At 40.8% G+C, this 15,515-nt stretch overlaps 1 protein-coding gene across 6 annotated transcripts in view; it reads left to right on the forward strand.

Annotated features, from left to right (window-relative positions):
• TBC1D8 (TBC1 domain family member 8) overlaps positions 1 to 15,339 on the forward strand; it is a 48,548-nt gene extending 33,209 nt beyond the window's left edge. For all 6 annotated transcript variants that reach the window (XM_083610499.1, XM_083610500.1, XM_083610503.1 and 3 more), the window contains 15 exons: positions 142 to 349; positions 1,635 to 1,829; positions 2,539 to 2,709; positions 4,833 to 4,983; positions 5,962 to 6,176; positions 7,003 to 7,120; positions 7,821 to 8,106; positions 8,532 to 8,661; positions 8,860 to 8,958; positions 10,024 to 10,092; positions 10,843 to 11,086; positions 11,728 to 11,793; positions 12,130 to 12,219; positions 12,616 to 12,716; positions 14,451 to 15,339. In XM_083610499.1, coding sequence (XP_083466625.1) covers positions 142 to 349; positions 1,635 to 1,829; positions 2,539 to 2,709; positions 4,833 to 4,983; positions 5,962 to 6,176; positions 7,003 to 7,120; positions 7,821 to 8,106; positions 8,532 to 8,661; positions 8,860 to 8,958; positions 10,024 to 10,092; positions 10,843 to 11,086; positions 11,728 to 11,793; positions 12,130 to 12,219; positions 12,616 to 12,716; positions 14,451 to 14,900 — 2,593 coding nt within the window. In that variant the 3' untranslated portion in view covers positions 14,901 to 15,339. The remainder of the gene's footprint in view (positions 1 to 141; positions 350 to 1,634; positions 1,830 to 2,538; positions 2,710 to 4,832; positions 4,984 to 5,961; positions 6,177 to 7,002; positions 7,121 to 7,820; positions 8,107 to 8,531; positions 8,662 to 8,859; positions 8,959 to 10,023; positions 10,093 to 10,842; positions 11,087 to 11,727; positions 11,794 to 12,129; positions 12,220 to 12,615; positions 12,717 to 14,450) is intronic.
• Positions 15,340 to 15,515: the final 176 nt, after the last annotated feature.

Here is a 15,515-nt window from a genome sequence, read left to right on the forward strand (position 1 = left end):
GTAAGAAATCTGTTTTTGAGCCTATGGCTTACCATGACATGTGAATTGGCCTGCTGCAGTTTTGTTAAATAAGAAAGCAAAGCAAATTGCTTTAAGTTTCTGCCTTTGGAAAATGTTTTGTTCTGTTGCTTCTTTCAAAAGAGATCTTGAGTTCAGAGCACGGAATGAGTACTTCAGAGCTTTCTTCCGGTTACCAAAGAAGGAAAAGCTGCACGAAGTTGCAGATTGTTCCCTGTGGACTCCCTTTAGCCGCTGTCACACAGTTGGAAGGATGTTTGCCTCAGATAGCTATATCTGTTTTGCTAGCAAAGAAGATGGCTGCTGTAATGTTCTAATTCCACTTGTAGAGGTTAGTCTTTTGTCACTTTTAAAATCCATAATTCTTATAAGGAACCACCTTTCTGCTTAAAAAGATACTTAAATGTGAGAACAGTTCTATCTATTTGTTTATCCTAAGCTGTTTAACAACTCATTGCACATATGCCTCAGGTAATGTTGAACAGTTATGTGGTACTGAACAATCAGTCCAGGGTTGCCAATTAAAAAGTAATTGGCTTCTCTCCACTGAGCAATATTAATCATGGATGTGCAGCTCTATAAAATGTGTTCACAACAAACTTTGCCACCAGCTAATGTGAAAACACTGTAGAAATTCTTAATTCAAACCAGTTACACGCTAACAATCTTTAGCCAGTCTGCTATGCTCACAATGAATTTTCCCTACCCTTTCCATGCATGCTTATGTGTTGAAGTAGGATTTCTAAAATCTGCTTGCGGGGATGAAGGTAGGGAGTTCTTCTGGTTTGCACCTTTGGAGTCTGGTAAGCGATCTTGCTTAGATCCAGACACACATAAAGAGCTACTTCAGGCACTCCTGAGTACTTAGGCAAGTGGGTTCTTTCGTCCTTTGAGAGGCAGACCTTCATGCAGAATCAAATTATTTGTCATACTTTTCTGGGTTTTAAAAAAAGGGTTTGCTGTTATGTCTAAAGATCTCTTGGGCAATGGAACCAGTATAATGGTCCTTTGGATGCAGACCTTGGTGTTCCCCATCATAAAGTTTATCACAAACTACCTGAAGAAAAGCATAGACATTCAAGTTTGTACATTATTTGTTTATTCTATTTATATCCCACCTTTTATCCAAAGAGCCCAAGGTGGTGTATACAACTTCCCCCCACTCTCCATTTTATCCTCACAACAACCCTGTGAGGTTGAGCAACTGTGACTGGCCCAAGGTTGACCCAGTGAACCTCATGACTGAGTGAGGATTCAAACTCTGGTCTCCTGTGGCCTAGGTCTGGTAACTCTAGCCACTATGCCACACTGACTCTCACACTGGTGATGTCAAAGGCAACCAGATCCTCTCTGGTTTACTTCAAAAATAAAAAGCATATTGAGTTAGACATGGGAAGTTGAGTTGACATGGGAAGAATGTACAGCACAGAATTTTCAAAATAAAAAAATAGTTACCTTAGACAGGTTTTTCTTGTTTCCACCCCTACATTCCCTGACCCATTAACAAAGACTTATTTGCTGTTTTTTTCTGTACCTTATACTAGGTTTTCAATTTTATTGACATTGGGGCAGATCTCTGATGTGAATATATATATTGTGTTCATTTTTTTTAACAGGTGGCTAGTATTGAGAAGATGGAGGACACTAGCCTTCTTCCCAATCCCATCATTATTAGCATAAAAAGCAAGACGGCCTTCCAGTTCATTGAGCTGAAGGACAGAGATACCCTGGTGGAGAATCTGCTTCTAAGATTAAAGAAAGTGAAGGCTAGCAACGCATCGCTCCGTAGAAATTTGAAAAGCAAAGAGACGGTATTAAATGTCTAACCTGTTCCAGCTGTATGCTCAGTATATTTTGCCTAGTACCTTTTAAACTAGAAGAAAGGCTTACTGGTATTATAAATGGGTTAATTTTTTAAAAGATAAGGTGTAACAAAAAAAAGTTTAAACATGCTCCCTTTCCCGATGTGGCTTCAGAGATAAGAAATGCAGGTCTCGTAGGGAAAAAGCTGGAGGATCACCCCGATTTGTAACCCACTTCTAGCTAGAGGAAAGAGGATGATATATTTTGAAGATATAGGGAAGAAGAGTTGGTGGTTGAGCTCATGACATCTGCTTAGTTCTGTGTGTGCACTTACTCACTATAGTGCTGTGTAAATTTAAAGCTGTAACACTCCTTAGTTTATATTTTCATCATCTTCATAATTAGTTTCTAATTTGCCAAATAGTGTAGAAGAGCAAAAAAGTGTAGTGAGCATAGTTGAAATATATATAGCATGACAGGCTTGCGTTTACTAGAGGATTAAATTCATTTTACTTGCTATGGATTTTGTGTATGGATTAGAGGCAGTTCATGGGATCTTTTATTAATGTGCTTTCAGCTGGCTTCAGGTGCTTCTTATTCCAAAGCAGAGAAAGTCAGTTGATAAACAAGTTTAGTAGATGTTTAGTTGTTGTTATTGATCTACACAATAAAGCTTTCTAACTGATTCTGTTTGTCGTCCCCCCTTTACTTGTGCAGCAAAATTCTCATTCAACACATGCCGATTATGAACTTGGGAACTTGGGGATAGTAGCTTCACAAAGCAATAACGGGAATGAAAATGACAGCAGCAGTAGACACCTGCTGAATGCAGAGGCCCTGAGTTCAGCATTTCATCCTTCTGGAATAGATGGTCTGGATTTTAGGATGGTATGTAAAACAACCATTTTAGTTATTGGGGACATTTGAAAAGCTTGTTCACAGTCTCTCCTTGCATTATCTGACATGCTATTAATATTACATATATTTAGGTACCAGGCAAAAACGTTCCTCTCCCCCCCCCCCAAGCCTTTGGCTAATTAAACAATCTATGGCCTTTTAAATGGGGTAGGTGGGTTATTGCTTCTGTTTGCTACTATGTTATATTTTTGTGGGTTCATATTGTGATCCTCGGATGAAGGGCGATATAGAAATCTAATTGTTGTTGTTAATGATGATGAACCTTTCATTTTAATAATTATTTGGGAGGTGGCATTCTGAAATTCTTCAAAGATAGAGAGAGAAACATCTGTCTGAACTATAGGACTGAGGCCTTCCTTCCTTTGCTTACATTAATGACTTCTTTCCTTCTGCAATCTATTCTCCTTAGCCCATTCCTTTGTAGCATATATAGTATATACTTCCTACAGTACATAGGAAATGTTATAGGTTCGAGCAGATACCGTCTGTATCTGAGCAAGGACCATTTCTTCATTTTGAAATCGAAGTTGTAGAAACGGTTTTGCAAGTTGTTCCATAGGAATGATTTAATACCTCCTCAAAACAGATGCAGGTTATGTTGAGAATATGATAATGAGTTGTTACAAAAGCTTCTCATTATAGCGTCTTAAAAATGTAGTGTAGGAAATAGTCCCAAGAGACTGTGTGATGCTCTGACTTTTCTTTTGGTGCATTTCATCGTAATTGTATAAGATGGTTTGTGATTGCATAGAAACTGTTTCACAGTCGAAAGCTGCTAAAGTGGTTATAATAAGATAAAAATAAGATATAATGCAAATGACTCAGTGAGCTTAAAAAGCAATAAAACAATATCTACAATTGTACAATTATTATTGGATTACATGAGATGTTTAGTTAGTTAAATATTGATATGTTACTGCTGTGTTTTATATAAATTGTTCTTAAGTGTTATATGTTAACTTGTATTTTGTATTTGTAATATTCTGCAGCCTTTTAAATGTGTTTGTGGGAGGGGTGGTTATTGTTTTTTGTTGTGCTTTAGTAAAGCAGCTTTACCTTGTATTTGTATCCTGTGAACTGCCCTGAAATCTTGTGATAAAGGGCGGTATGATAATAATAATAATAATAATAATAATAATAATAATAATACCCCACCCATCTGGCTGGATTTCCCCAGCCACTCTGGGTGGCTCCCAACTGAATATCAAAAACACAATATAGCATGAAACATTAAAAACTTCCCTAAACAGGGCTGCCTTCAGATGTCTTTTAAAAGAAAGATAGTTGCTTATTTCCTTGGCATCTGATGGGAGGGTGTTCCACAGGGCAGGCACCACTACAGAGAAGGCCCCCTGCCTGGCTATTGATGATGATGATGATGATAATAATAATAATAATAATAATAATAATAATAATAATAATAATAATAATATGTTAGTTTGTCATTGTGAATCTGGGATGGAGAACTTGTGGTCCTCCAGTTGTGGTTGGACTTCATGAGCATCTGCATATTCACTTTCCCTGTGCTATTGTACTGAACTGTTTTTTATTGTTTAGAATGATAGCTCAGTCAGTAGAGCATGAGACTCTTAATCTCACGGACATAAGTTCAAGCCCCATTGTGGGCAAAAGATTCCCACATTGCAGGGGGTCGGACTAGATGACCCTTGTGATCCCTTCCAACTCTACAATTCTAGGATTCTCCTACATTGATTGTAATTTTGATATTTAAAATTGATGATTTAGCACTTTTTGCCAGCTGTTCTAGACTTCTTGCTAGAAGGAAAAAGGAGGATATAAGTATTAAAGGAAATTAGACATTTCCTAATTTTCTGCTTTCCCTGTTGCATAACTGGATAATGGCTCGCATGCAGGCTTTCCAGATAATATTCATATTTGCAGCTGTCTTCCTGCTGCTTTGGAGCGGCATAAATATTGACCAATATACAGGACTGTAATAGCATTCTGTAGTGTATTTTTTGTTGCATTGTCCATCACTACAAACAAATAGCTTTCTCTGAACGAGAGGCTATTCCATTGCATCATGGCTTGTATAAATATGATGGATTTAACATTCCTCTCTTGGCTTTCAGTCTAGGGAGCAAATCAAAGAGAGCCTGTGGAATGATCACTTTGATGAGTATGGCAGAACTGTCTGTATGTTCCGAACAGAAAAAATCAGGAAACTGGTTGCTATGGGAATTCCAGAATCTTTACGAGGCAAACTGTGGCTCTTTTTCTCAGGTAAGAATTCTGCGGTGTGACTTTTCCAAGAAACCTGACCAGGTACAGTGGTACCTCAGGTTACATACGCTTCAGGTTACAGACTCCGCTAACCCAGAAATAGTGCTTCAGGTTAAGAACTTTGCTTCAGGATGAGAACAGAAATTGTGCTCTGGCGGCGCGGCAGCAGCAGGAGGCCCCATTAGCTAAAGTGGTGCTTCAGGTTAAGAACAGTTTCAGATTAAGTACGGACCTCCGGAACAAATTAAATACTTAACCCGAGGTACCACTGTATTTCACCATGGAAAGAAGCAAGTGAGAAAGGGAAATGGGCTAGATTTATGGCCCCATTTAATTTTCTAGTAATGGAAAAGAACCAGGTGATTTGGGTACAGCCCATAGAGAGAGAAATGTTTCGCTGCTAGCTACTTAGGACTATAGGTAATTAAATTATACCCATTTGTTTCATACAAATGGTAAGTAATAAAGGTCTTTATACCAAAATAATAGCCTTTATATCAGCAGACATTGCTGAGATGTTATACTTGGCACAAAAAACTGAAATGAGAAGCTTAAGACTTCCTCTGCCATTTCCTTTGCTACAAGCTAAAAGCAGGACTGTTGGAATAAGATAACAATCTCTGATACAGTGTTTGTGATTCAGATATGCAATACTTGCACGATTAAACCCTTCTATTTGAAATGGGATTTAAGACATAGAATCTTATACTGCTGGCCCCATATTTATGTAAATTAGCAAGTTTTACCATATATAGCAAGTTAGGTTATTGAAGTATTTTCAAACTCACATTCCTTCTTCTGCACAGTGTTTCATATTACAAAAATGTAGTTGTGTGTTCCTGAGTAATTTTGATTTAGGAATATGTTTGATATTCAGTATCTAGTTTCACATAGTTGTTCCTTTGACAAATAACATAGTTTTAAGATTATATTTGGATTCATAACTAATTTTCAGTTCTTGCTTTTCCTCTTCTTCAGATGCTGCAACAGATTTGTATACCCACCCTGGTTACTATGAAAACTTAGTGGAGGTGTCCATGGGCATGTGTTGCATAGCAACAGAGGAAATAGAACGTGACTTGCATCGCTCGTTACCTGAGCACCCTGCCTTCCAGAGTGAAACGGGCATAGCTGCATTGAGGAGAGTTTTGACAGCTTACGCACACAGAAACCCCAAAATTGGGTACTGCCAGGTAAAGAAAGATCCATTACGCCACCAATTTGCAGATGAACTCCTTCGAAAACCACAGGCTTCAGCATGTTAAGGGAGATGCACTAAGGCAGGGGGGTGGTCAGTAGAAAAGGCGACAGCTTCTGTCTCACCCTTTCCCCAGTCTCACTTTCTATGTGAAGTGCAATTGGCCAGCTTACTCTCTGTGCAAGTTAAGATGGTTCCACTGTGCTGTGCTTCATTTATTTCTTCTCTTCATTAGCAACGTAGCCATTAGGGAGACTACCTGTGAAATGCCTCTCAGCTTCTGTGAGCTCTTTCTGTTTGTAGGTGGCTTTGAGCAAAGGTTTTTCTCAGCTCTGTGTCCTGAGATCGGTTAAATAGAGATGCTAGAAAGCAGGTGTGCTGTTGCTGAACTCTAAGACCCCTCGCCTTGAGGAGATATTTTGTCTTGGGTTACAGTTGCGGAGACCCACACCATATTTTTGTCACTTTCAGAAGCTTACAGTGAAAGAGTGAGAACTCAATTCTGGAGCAAGCTTTTGTTGTCTATTTCATTACGCCTACATTGTTATCCAAACACTAAATTAACAGAAGTCCCTCGCTATGTAGGTTGAAAGCTATATCCATAAGTTTTGTCCTCCTAGTGGTGCAGCAATAAAACTGCTAGCACCTTTTCAAAGCTAACCAGGGTCCAGTATGGTTTCAAATTTGATGGGGAAATGTCTGTACATAACCTTTACATGGGTTATTTAACCTCAGTTCTAATTATTTTTTTTAAAGCTCTCATTACATGTTTTATAAAGGTGTCGCGGCAACTAAAATTGTCTTCTTTGACTTTCTAACAGTCCATGAATATCTTAGCCTCTGTTTTGTTGCTGTATGCCAAAGAGGAAGAAGCATTTTGGTTGCTCGTTGCTGTGTGCGAGAGGATGCTTCCAGATTACTTTAATCACAGGGTGATAGGTGAGAGTCTCCTGTTCGCTTCTTACTCTCTTTACTGATTCCCAGGGAAATAAAACAGTCAACACGCTGTATATCAGGGCTTGGGAAACGTTGGTTCTCTAGATGTTGTTGGACTCCAGTCCCCATAGCCAGTGCTCAGGGATAATTGGAGTTTTTGTCCAACAACAAAAACTGGACAGGTTCCCAACCCCTCCTGTAGATTTTCTATTAACTGAATTTGGTGACATAAACTCTGTTCTATATTAAACCCTTTCTTCTCTTGAAGTTTTTATATGGGCATTGGATTCCTTATATTGGGCAGTATAAAAACGGCTCCATGGCTTATTTTTCATAGTTGAGATTAGGTTGCGTATTGTATGTGTAGAGGAGGGAAATACTGTGCTCTGTTTTTATTGCATCAATCCCCTGTTGCCACTTTCTTTTGACAGTCATTTCAGATAGTACTTACGTTTTATTGCACTTTTTATATTGAAGTGTTAAGTTCTACCCTATTATTATTTCATAGATGCTCCCCAAAGGGTGTTGCAGATGCTTTCCCCACCCCCCTTTTAAAAAGCTTTGAAACCATTCTATAACTCAGTATTGTAATCTGTTAAGAGGAGGAATGAGGCTTGAATCCATAAAATAATTGTATTAAATTATAAAGCTAGAGGAATTATTTATTTCAACCTTAGCTAACGTTATCTGCTGTGATTTCCAGGTGCTCAGGTGGATCAGTCTATATTCGAAGAGCTAATCAAGGAGCGGCTGCCAGAACTGGCTGAACATATGAAAGACCTTTCCACACTGGCTTCCGTTTCCCTGTCGTGGTTCCTCACTCTCTTTCTCAGTATCATGCCCCTAGAAAGTGCTGTTAATGTTGTCGACTGTTTCTTCTTTGATGGGATCAAAGCCATTTTCCAGTTTGGCTTGGCTATCCTTGAAGCCAATGCTGTAGAACTGTGCAACAGCAAAGATGATGGACATGCCTTGATGATTCTGAGCAGGTATTGTTCTGACTACTATGTTTCAGTGCTGCAACGCTAACACTGCTGATTAAAAAAAAAATTTGTTTATTTAACAGTAATAAAACGATACAGAGAAACTTGTTCTGAACATTTAATGACAACGCTTGCCTCCCTACTATGCTTTTTAGTAGCTGTTTTCAAAGAAAAGAACCACATATTCCAGAAACTTGATAAGTCGTTGCTACTTTTAATTTCTTCCCTAAAGCAAAATAATTGCAGTTCCTGGCTTCATAAAGGAATATGATCACCTGGGAACAGCTTCTAGGCAGAGAACAAGCCTGATCTGGTTCAATAAGGTGCTTATTTAAAAAATGAGAAGTGAAATCTAGGACTGCTTTACACTGAGTGTAATAAAGTGCATTAACAAAAAGTGGATTTAAATGTTATTTCTTTATTTATTTCAGGTTCTTAGATCATGTTAAGAATGAGGAAAGCCCTTTGCCTCTGATTGGCAACCAGCATGCCTTTTTCAGTGATGATATAGAGCCCTGTCCTACAACAGAAATAGCAGACCTAATTCGGGATTCTTATGAGGTAACAGTGAAATGGTAGTTGGAAGTTCTGGTTGGAAACTCACTGAGTGTTTAAATATCAGTTTTATGTTAACTTGAGTCAAAATACACATAGCACAACTATGGTGAATATGGTACATGTTCTGGTTTAAACATATTATATATTTTAAAATGTACACTGAGATGCAGGCTGAAGCAAAAATTGATTCTTGTATTTTAGAAATTTGGAGACCATTCTGTGGAGCAGATTGAGCACATGCGCTACAAACACAGGATCCGTGTTCTGCAAAGCCACGAAGAAACCACTAAACAAAACGTGGTGAGAATGCTCAAAAGTTAGAATGTTTCATTTATTTTAAAATTGTGCTAGGCACATGCCATAAGCAGGGTTTTCTACAGTGCTCATAGATTGAAACATATGAAATTCTACCTAACGATTAATTTTGATTTTTAAAAGGAGCAAAATGTGACACAGAGCTGTTCAGTATTGTGAATGGCACAATCCATATGAAATGTCTCTGCTTTAAAGCTGCGGAAGGAGAGGAGTTAAGCCACTTGTGATTTGTTATTTCTGTTTCTTGTCCAAATGGGAAAGTGCTTCTCTGTCTCACAAATAGGGCAAGGGGACAAAATCTTGGCAGGTGAACATGGTAGCTCTGGTTGTGGGCAAATTAGTCCAGCAAGCGGCAGACACCTTGCTGTAAACTGAAAGGGCTAGGGATCTTGGCACTGGAGGACAGCAATAGATTATCTCTCATTCCCTGTTTTTCTGCCGTGTAGGAGAAAGTTGTTGATACTTAGTGTTGGGTGGGCAAGAGATAGACAGGAGATGACTTGATAAAACAGGTGTCAGATTACGATTCTAAAACAAGACAAGAAGGTAACACACAAGAAAGGTGGAATACCTAATCATTCCAGATTTTAACTATACTAAGTTGCTGTGGGACGCGGGTGGCGCTGTGGGTAAAACCTCAGTGCTTAGGGCTTGCCGATCGCATGGTCGGCAGTTCGAATCCCCGCGGCGGGGTGAGCTCCCGTCTTTCAGTCCCAGCTCCTGCCCACCTAGCAGTTCGAAAGCACCCCTAAGTGCAAGTAGATAAATAGGTACCGCTTTATAGCGGGAAGGTAAACGGCGTTTCCGTGTGCTGCGCTGGTGCTGGCTCGACAGAGCAGCTTCGTCACGCTGGCCACGTGACCCGGAAGTGTCTCCGGACAGCGCTGGCCCCCGGCCTCTTAAGTGAGATGGGCGCACAACCCTAGAGTCGGACATGACTGGCCTGTACGGGCAGGGGTACCTTTACCTTTACCTTTAGTTGCTGTGAGAAGTGATATTGCCAGCAGCTATGCCAGGTTGCCACTAGGCTCACTCCTGTTTTCTCTTAAGCTTAGAGTTGTCATCCCGGATGTCTCCATCGCTCCAGAAGACTTGGAAGAACTGTATGGCTTGTTTAAGGTATGCAGAACACTGAAAAAAAATGCATGTAATCCCAGAAAAGAATATTGTATGGTAATATCTTGTATTAGCCATACTCAGGTCTATCTATAGGTCTATATCTAAGCTTATGGATAGATATCTTAGAAATCAACCAGACAATTCTGTCTTGCATACTATTAGTTTTGCTATTTCCTTTTCATCCTTGGTAGCTTTTTCAAGGATGTAAAAAGTGTGTGTGTGTGTGTGTGTGTGTGTGTGTGTGTGTGTGTAGAACCTGCATGTCTTCAGATGTTGTTGGACCCCAAACTCCCATGGTCAATTGTCAGGGATGATAGTTCAACAACAGCTGGTGGGTCAGATTCCCTTCTCCTGTTCTAAAGGAGCCTTTGAAACTGCTCCTTTTCCCTGTCAATGTCTTTTTTTAAAAAAAGGTATAGGGTAAGTTGGATGGAGAACACAGGCCCAGAGTGCCATTTGCAGCCCTCCTCTGCCTAGCCTTAGCGACTTTCAGCAGGCCATAGCCTGCTCTGCCCCCTTCTTGGCTGCTTTTGTGTGGATGAAATGTGTCCTATGGTGGTGAAAATGCCTCCTACTTGGCTGGATTGAGAGGGATGCGTGTAGAAAACATACCGGAATGTAGTTACTGTGCAAAGGCAAGAGCCATATTCAGGAGTGCCTGCAGGTTCATTGTTTTACGTCTAGATTTTATAATTGCATCTGTGTCTTTCCCCCTCTAATGTTTCATTATTTTTTAAAAAATTTCCTTAGAAAGAACATCTAATAAGCTGCTACTGGGAATGGAATAGTGCAGTTGTAATTCAGCGCCACAATCCAAGCAGACCTTATGCAGAGCAATACAGAATTGACTTTCGGCAGTTCACTAACCTGTATAAACTTGTTTCACCCTGGACATGTGGTGAACATACTGAAGTTCTAGCAGAAAGGACATTCCGGCTTTTGGATGAAAACATGGACCATCTCATTGAATTCAAAGCTTTTGTCGGCTGCTTAGGTAAATACATCTCTAAAGATGCAACTGCCATTGGGAACTTATCAGAAGACGGTGTGCAGAAGTACAGCAGTCAGGATGACAGAATAACATGTGGTGTGCATGTTCCTGGTAATTTGTCTCTTTTTAGGATTATTCCAGGTCACAAAACTTTTTGTGACACCCTTGCAATGGGTCCCGAGATTTTGTGCTGTTGTGTACAAAGAAACAGTGGAAGCTTCAAATATGCTTTTCCACAAGACTTACATTAATTTAACAGTCCCCTTTTTGAATCCCTTAGTGCTTGTGGAACCATTAAAATCTTAGCCTGGGCAAAGAATAGGAAGTAGCTTCCCTTACAGGTGGCTTAGATTGGTCTTTAAAATCTGCAAGTGTTTTGTTTTTCAGCATGAGGCCTTATTTCTATCTGAAAGTCTTGGGAGGCTTTTGAGATGCAAACTGGGGACAAGAGGCATTCTTAATCAAGTGCCTTCCAGCCCACAGTTCAGTTATATGACTTTTGATATTTACACAAGGGTCAAGCGTGTAGATTAGGTTCTAAACCAAACTGTCTGCAGATACTATGATGGTTTCTCACATAGTTTTATTCCTTCATACTTCAAGTGTGAAGGTCAAGCCTCTGATACACTTTCTTCCTCACACAGATACTATGTACAATGGAGAAATGAATGAAAAGATAAAACTGTTGTACAAGCTGCACATTCCTCCTGGTAAGAATCTTACAGGACCCCCCTCGCTTTTCGTACTGCTTGCATCATCCTATTTTTGTTAAATTATGGAAAGCCAGTGTGTTTAAAGTGCAGTTGTATACGTAGTGACTCAGCTTTGATATCCTGCAGTTTCTTCCTGCAGCACCACTTGCCCTCCCTTTATATGAACCAGTAACATTCCTCCTGTAACAGGCTGTTCATGGTGGGTCCAAAATGTATGAAGTGAGGCTTTTGAGCCTCTCCCTCAGCCCTAGGGGCCACAAGTGAAAACAAGGGAAAATGTAGGAACCCACAAGGAACTGTTACGCCCAAAATAAACAATGGTCTTTTTTGTAGCCCTCACAGAAAAAGACAGGGACAGCCAATCACCACTGAAGAATCCTTTGTTGTCAACTTCAAGGCCGCTAGTAATTGGAAAATCAAAGGGTAAGTGATCTGGTTTGCAAATGGGTATCTGCTTCCCCCTACCCTGCCCCAACTTAGCATATGAAATTCATTGCCTGTGTTAATGACCACCACCTTGGATGGTTTATAAAAGGGCTTAAAACAAAAGCAAACTGTCAGTGACGGATGGCTATATCCTACACATGATATCTGCAGGTTCAGAGGCAGTAAGCCACTGAGCTTGTTCCTGGAGAACCTATTTCCCTCACGTCCTGTATTTGAGCTTCACAAGAGGCATCTGGCTGGCCACTGTAGGAAACAGGATGTTAGACTAGACTTTGGTCCGATTCACCAGAGCTCCCTAAATTCATTTTATTTACATTTTCCTTCCTCCTTTGTTGAAATGAATTGTAATGTCATTTATATCCTGCTCTCCAGGTGACACCATAGATTATCAGAAACAATTGAAGCAGATGCTGAAGGACTTAGCCAAAGAAAAAGATGCCAAGGCTGAAAAAGAGCTACCAAAAATGTGCCAGGTAACACATGATGAGATGTTAAGATGCATTCTCAGAGTTTTGACAATGTAAGCATCTATTGGTCTGCCTAAGCTACTTCTGCATTTGGTCGCCTATCATTATACTCATGAAAATGCTCAACGCTCAAGGGAAGTTGGCTTATTTGGACAAAATGTATGTTCAGGGATGGGAAACCTGTTGACAAACATCTGGCAGTGGTGGGGTGTGTGGAGACAGTTAAAACTACCGTATTTTTCGCGCTATAGGACGCACTTTTTCCCCTCCAAAAATGAAGGGGAAATGTGTGTGCGTCCTATGGAACAAATGCTGGGGGGAGGCAGGCAGGAAAAGCCCTCAAAAGCCGCACACAAGCTTGCAGGCTTTTCCCCAGGAGGGACAAGGGACTGACGCGGCCAGTCAGTCCCTTCTCCCTCCTCATAGAAAAGCCCACAGCAGCCGTGCACTCCTTAAAGGGTGCGCGGCTTCTGTGGGCTTTTGCAGGAGGTGGGGGCATTGCCATAGCCGCGCACCACCTCACCAGCCGGGAGAGGGTCGCAGGGCAAAAGAAGCCATAGCCCTGGGCTTCCCCGGCAGCCCCGAGAGGCTCACGGAGCAATGGGAAGGCTGCGTGCCTTTCTGCTGCTCCCCGACCTGACCCAAAGAGCAGGTCGAAAGGAACCTGAAGCCTGGAGAGTGAGAGGGGTTGGTGCGCACCGACCCCTCTCGCTCTCCAGGCTTCCAAGGTAGCCGCCTGAAGGCAGCTGAAGGCACCTTGAACGGCATCTTGTTTTAGAGGGGGAAAACAAGGGGGGGAATCCTCCCCCTCTCTGCACAGTGCCTCCTGCAGCTTCGCTGTAGGGGCTCTGGGCAGAGAGAGGGAGAATTTTTTTTCTTGTTCTATAGAGCGAGAAATACAGTAGATGTCACCATATCAAAACTGGAACCACTTGCAGTAATGCAGGCCACTACCTGACCCAACATAAAGAGAGAATGGATGCCTGAAGAGAAGCCTTTCCTTGGAGGCTTGCACACTCTGGTCCTAGTGCAGTCCAATTTGATTACACAGAAACCTTACGCATCTAGGCTTCCCTTCTTCCACTGTCCCATGTTCAATTTGGGGAGGTACTCAATGTCAGGGCCCCCCCAGATGTATAGCCCTCCTTCACTTTAACATATGACGTGGGCTAATGAAGTATCTTTTTGGGGCGGTGGATAAATTAAATAACTTCTGTTGCCTTACTATTTTAGGTATGTCCAATTGATACGCAGGTCCTTTTGGACCTAGAATAGGGCAGAATGGGAGCAGGGCACGCCAGGAACGGAACCCCACACAAAATGGTTGCCACCTGTCTTAGGTAGACTTGTGAGAATTCCTGAAAAGTGCCAGTCATTGTGTTTGCCATGTATCTTCGAACACTCTGCATAGCATCAGCAATTGAGTTTACTCTGGGAGTTACCACTGTGTGCCTGTTTCAACAGTTACTCCCAGAAACATTAAACAGGGATTTCTGAGGAAGTGACATTCTAGTACTTGGTCCACCTTGGTTCCCAACAAACTGCTAGGCGACTGATTAACAGTTAAACTGCCTGTTTGTGAACCATATAAGCAAAAGTTTGTGTAATTGCTTTGAGGATTATAAATGTGCATGTTAACTCATACCTGCCTGCCTGCAAGGGAAAGGAATTATCTATTAGTCTTTCCATTTTTAAGGCTGCAGGCAACAACAACAACAAAATGCATGTCATGTTTTTCAGCGAGAGTTCATCCAATTCTGCAAGACCTTGTACAGCATGTTTCATGAAGACCCAGAGGAGAACGAGTTGTATCAAGCCATTGCCACAGTGACTACTTTGTTACTCCAGATTGGAGAAGTGGGTCAGAGAAGCAGCAGTTCAGGCTCAGATGACTTTACTGAGGACTTCCAGACTGAGGCATCTACCTCTGATCAAGATGTGGTTTTTACTGACACTGTGAAGACCCCAAAGAATGCAGAATCTTTACCAATAACTGATGGGGATTGGATTGTTTCATTTGAACACATCTTGGCTTCACTATTAACTGAACAGTCACTCGTCAACTTCTTTGAAAAATCCTTAGACCTGAAATTAAAACTGGAGAATGCAAGGGTAGCTCAATATACCTTCAAAACAAATGGCACCAACCAATCATCACGAGGTGAGACCGAACCTTTAAGTGTACCATAGCAAATCTCCCAGGCAGTTCATGTTACACCAAAACGCATCTTGCAACATTAAGTTTTTTAGACTATTTTGAAGACTTGAAGAGCTTTAAAACCAAAACACATTTAATGTGGTTTTGACATTTGTTTTCTTGAATGTAATTTAGGAAGAAAAGGCCATCTTCCCTTTGAATACTGCTGCAGATGTGTTAATATTTCAAAGACAAAAAGCTGAACTCCTGGTTTGAAAGTGCCGTCTGGCTACCGACTACAGGTTTTATGTATAGTTGCCTTTTTTGCACTAATACCGAATACTTGTTTCAATGCTGGTAATTGAAACCATTAATATATTAATATATACAAATCAAGACATCAAGATTTGTATGTCTTGCTGAATGTTCAGTGTACATGGACTGTGCTTTTCATGTCTGTGTGTGCACATTTCAATAAAAATGCCTTTGTAACTTTTGCTTTTCAAATAGCACCTTCACCTTCAAAATGAATCTGCAGTCACTCACTCTTCCATATTGCTGTCTTAAAAGTGATCTGTTGCTCCTGGACCATCAAAGGAATATCACTGCTGGCTGAGGCTGACAGGAGTTGCAGTCAACAGAAGACCAAAGATTTAATTTCACATCCT

The sequence above is a fragment of the Podarcis filfolensis genome (assembly GCF_964270895.1).
Source record: "Podarcis filfolensis genome assembly, chromosome: 4".
Classification (NCBI taxonomy): Eukaryota; Metazoa; Chordata; class Lepidosauria; order Squamata; family Lacertidae; genus Podarcis; species Podarcis filfolensis.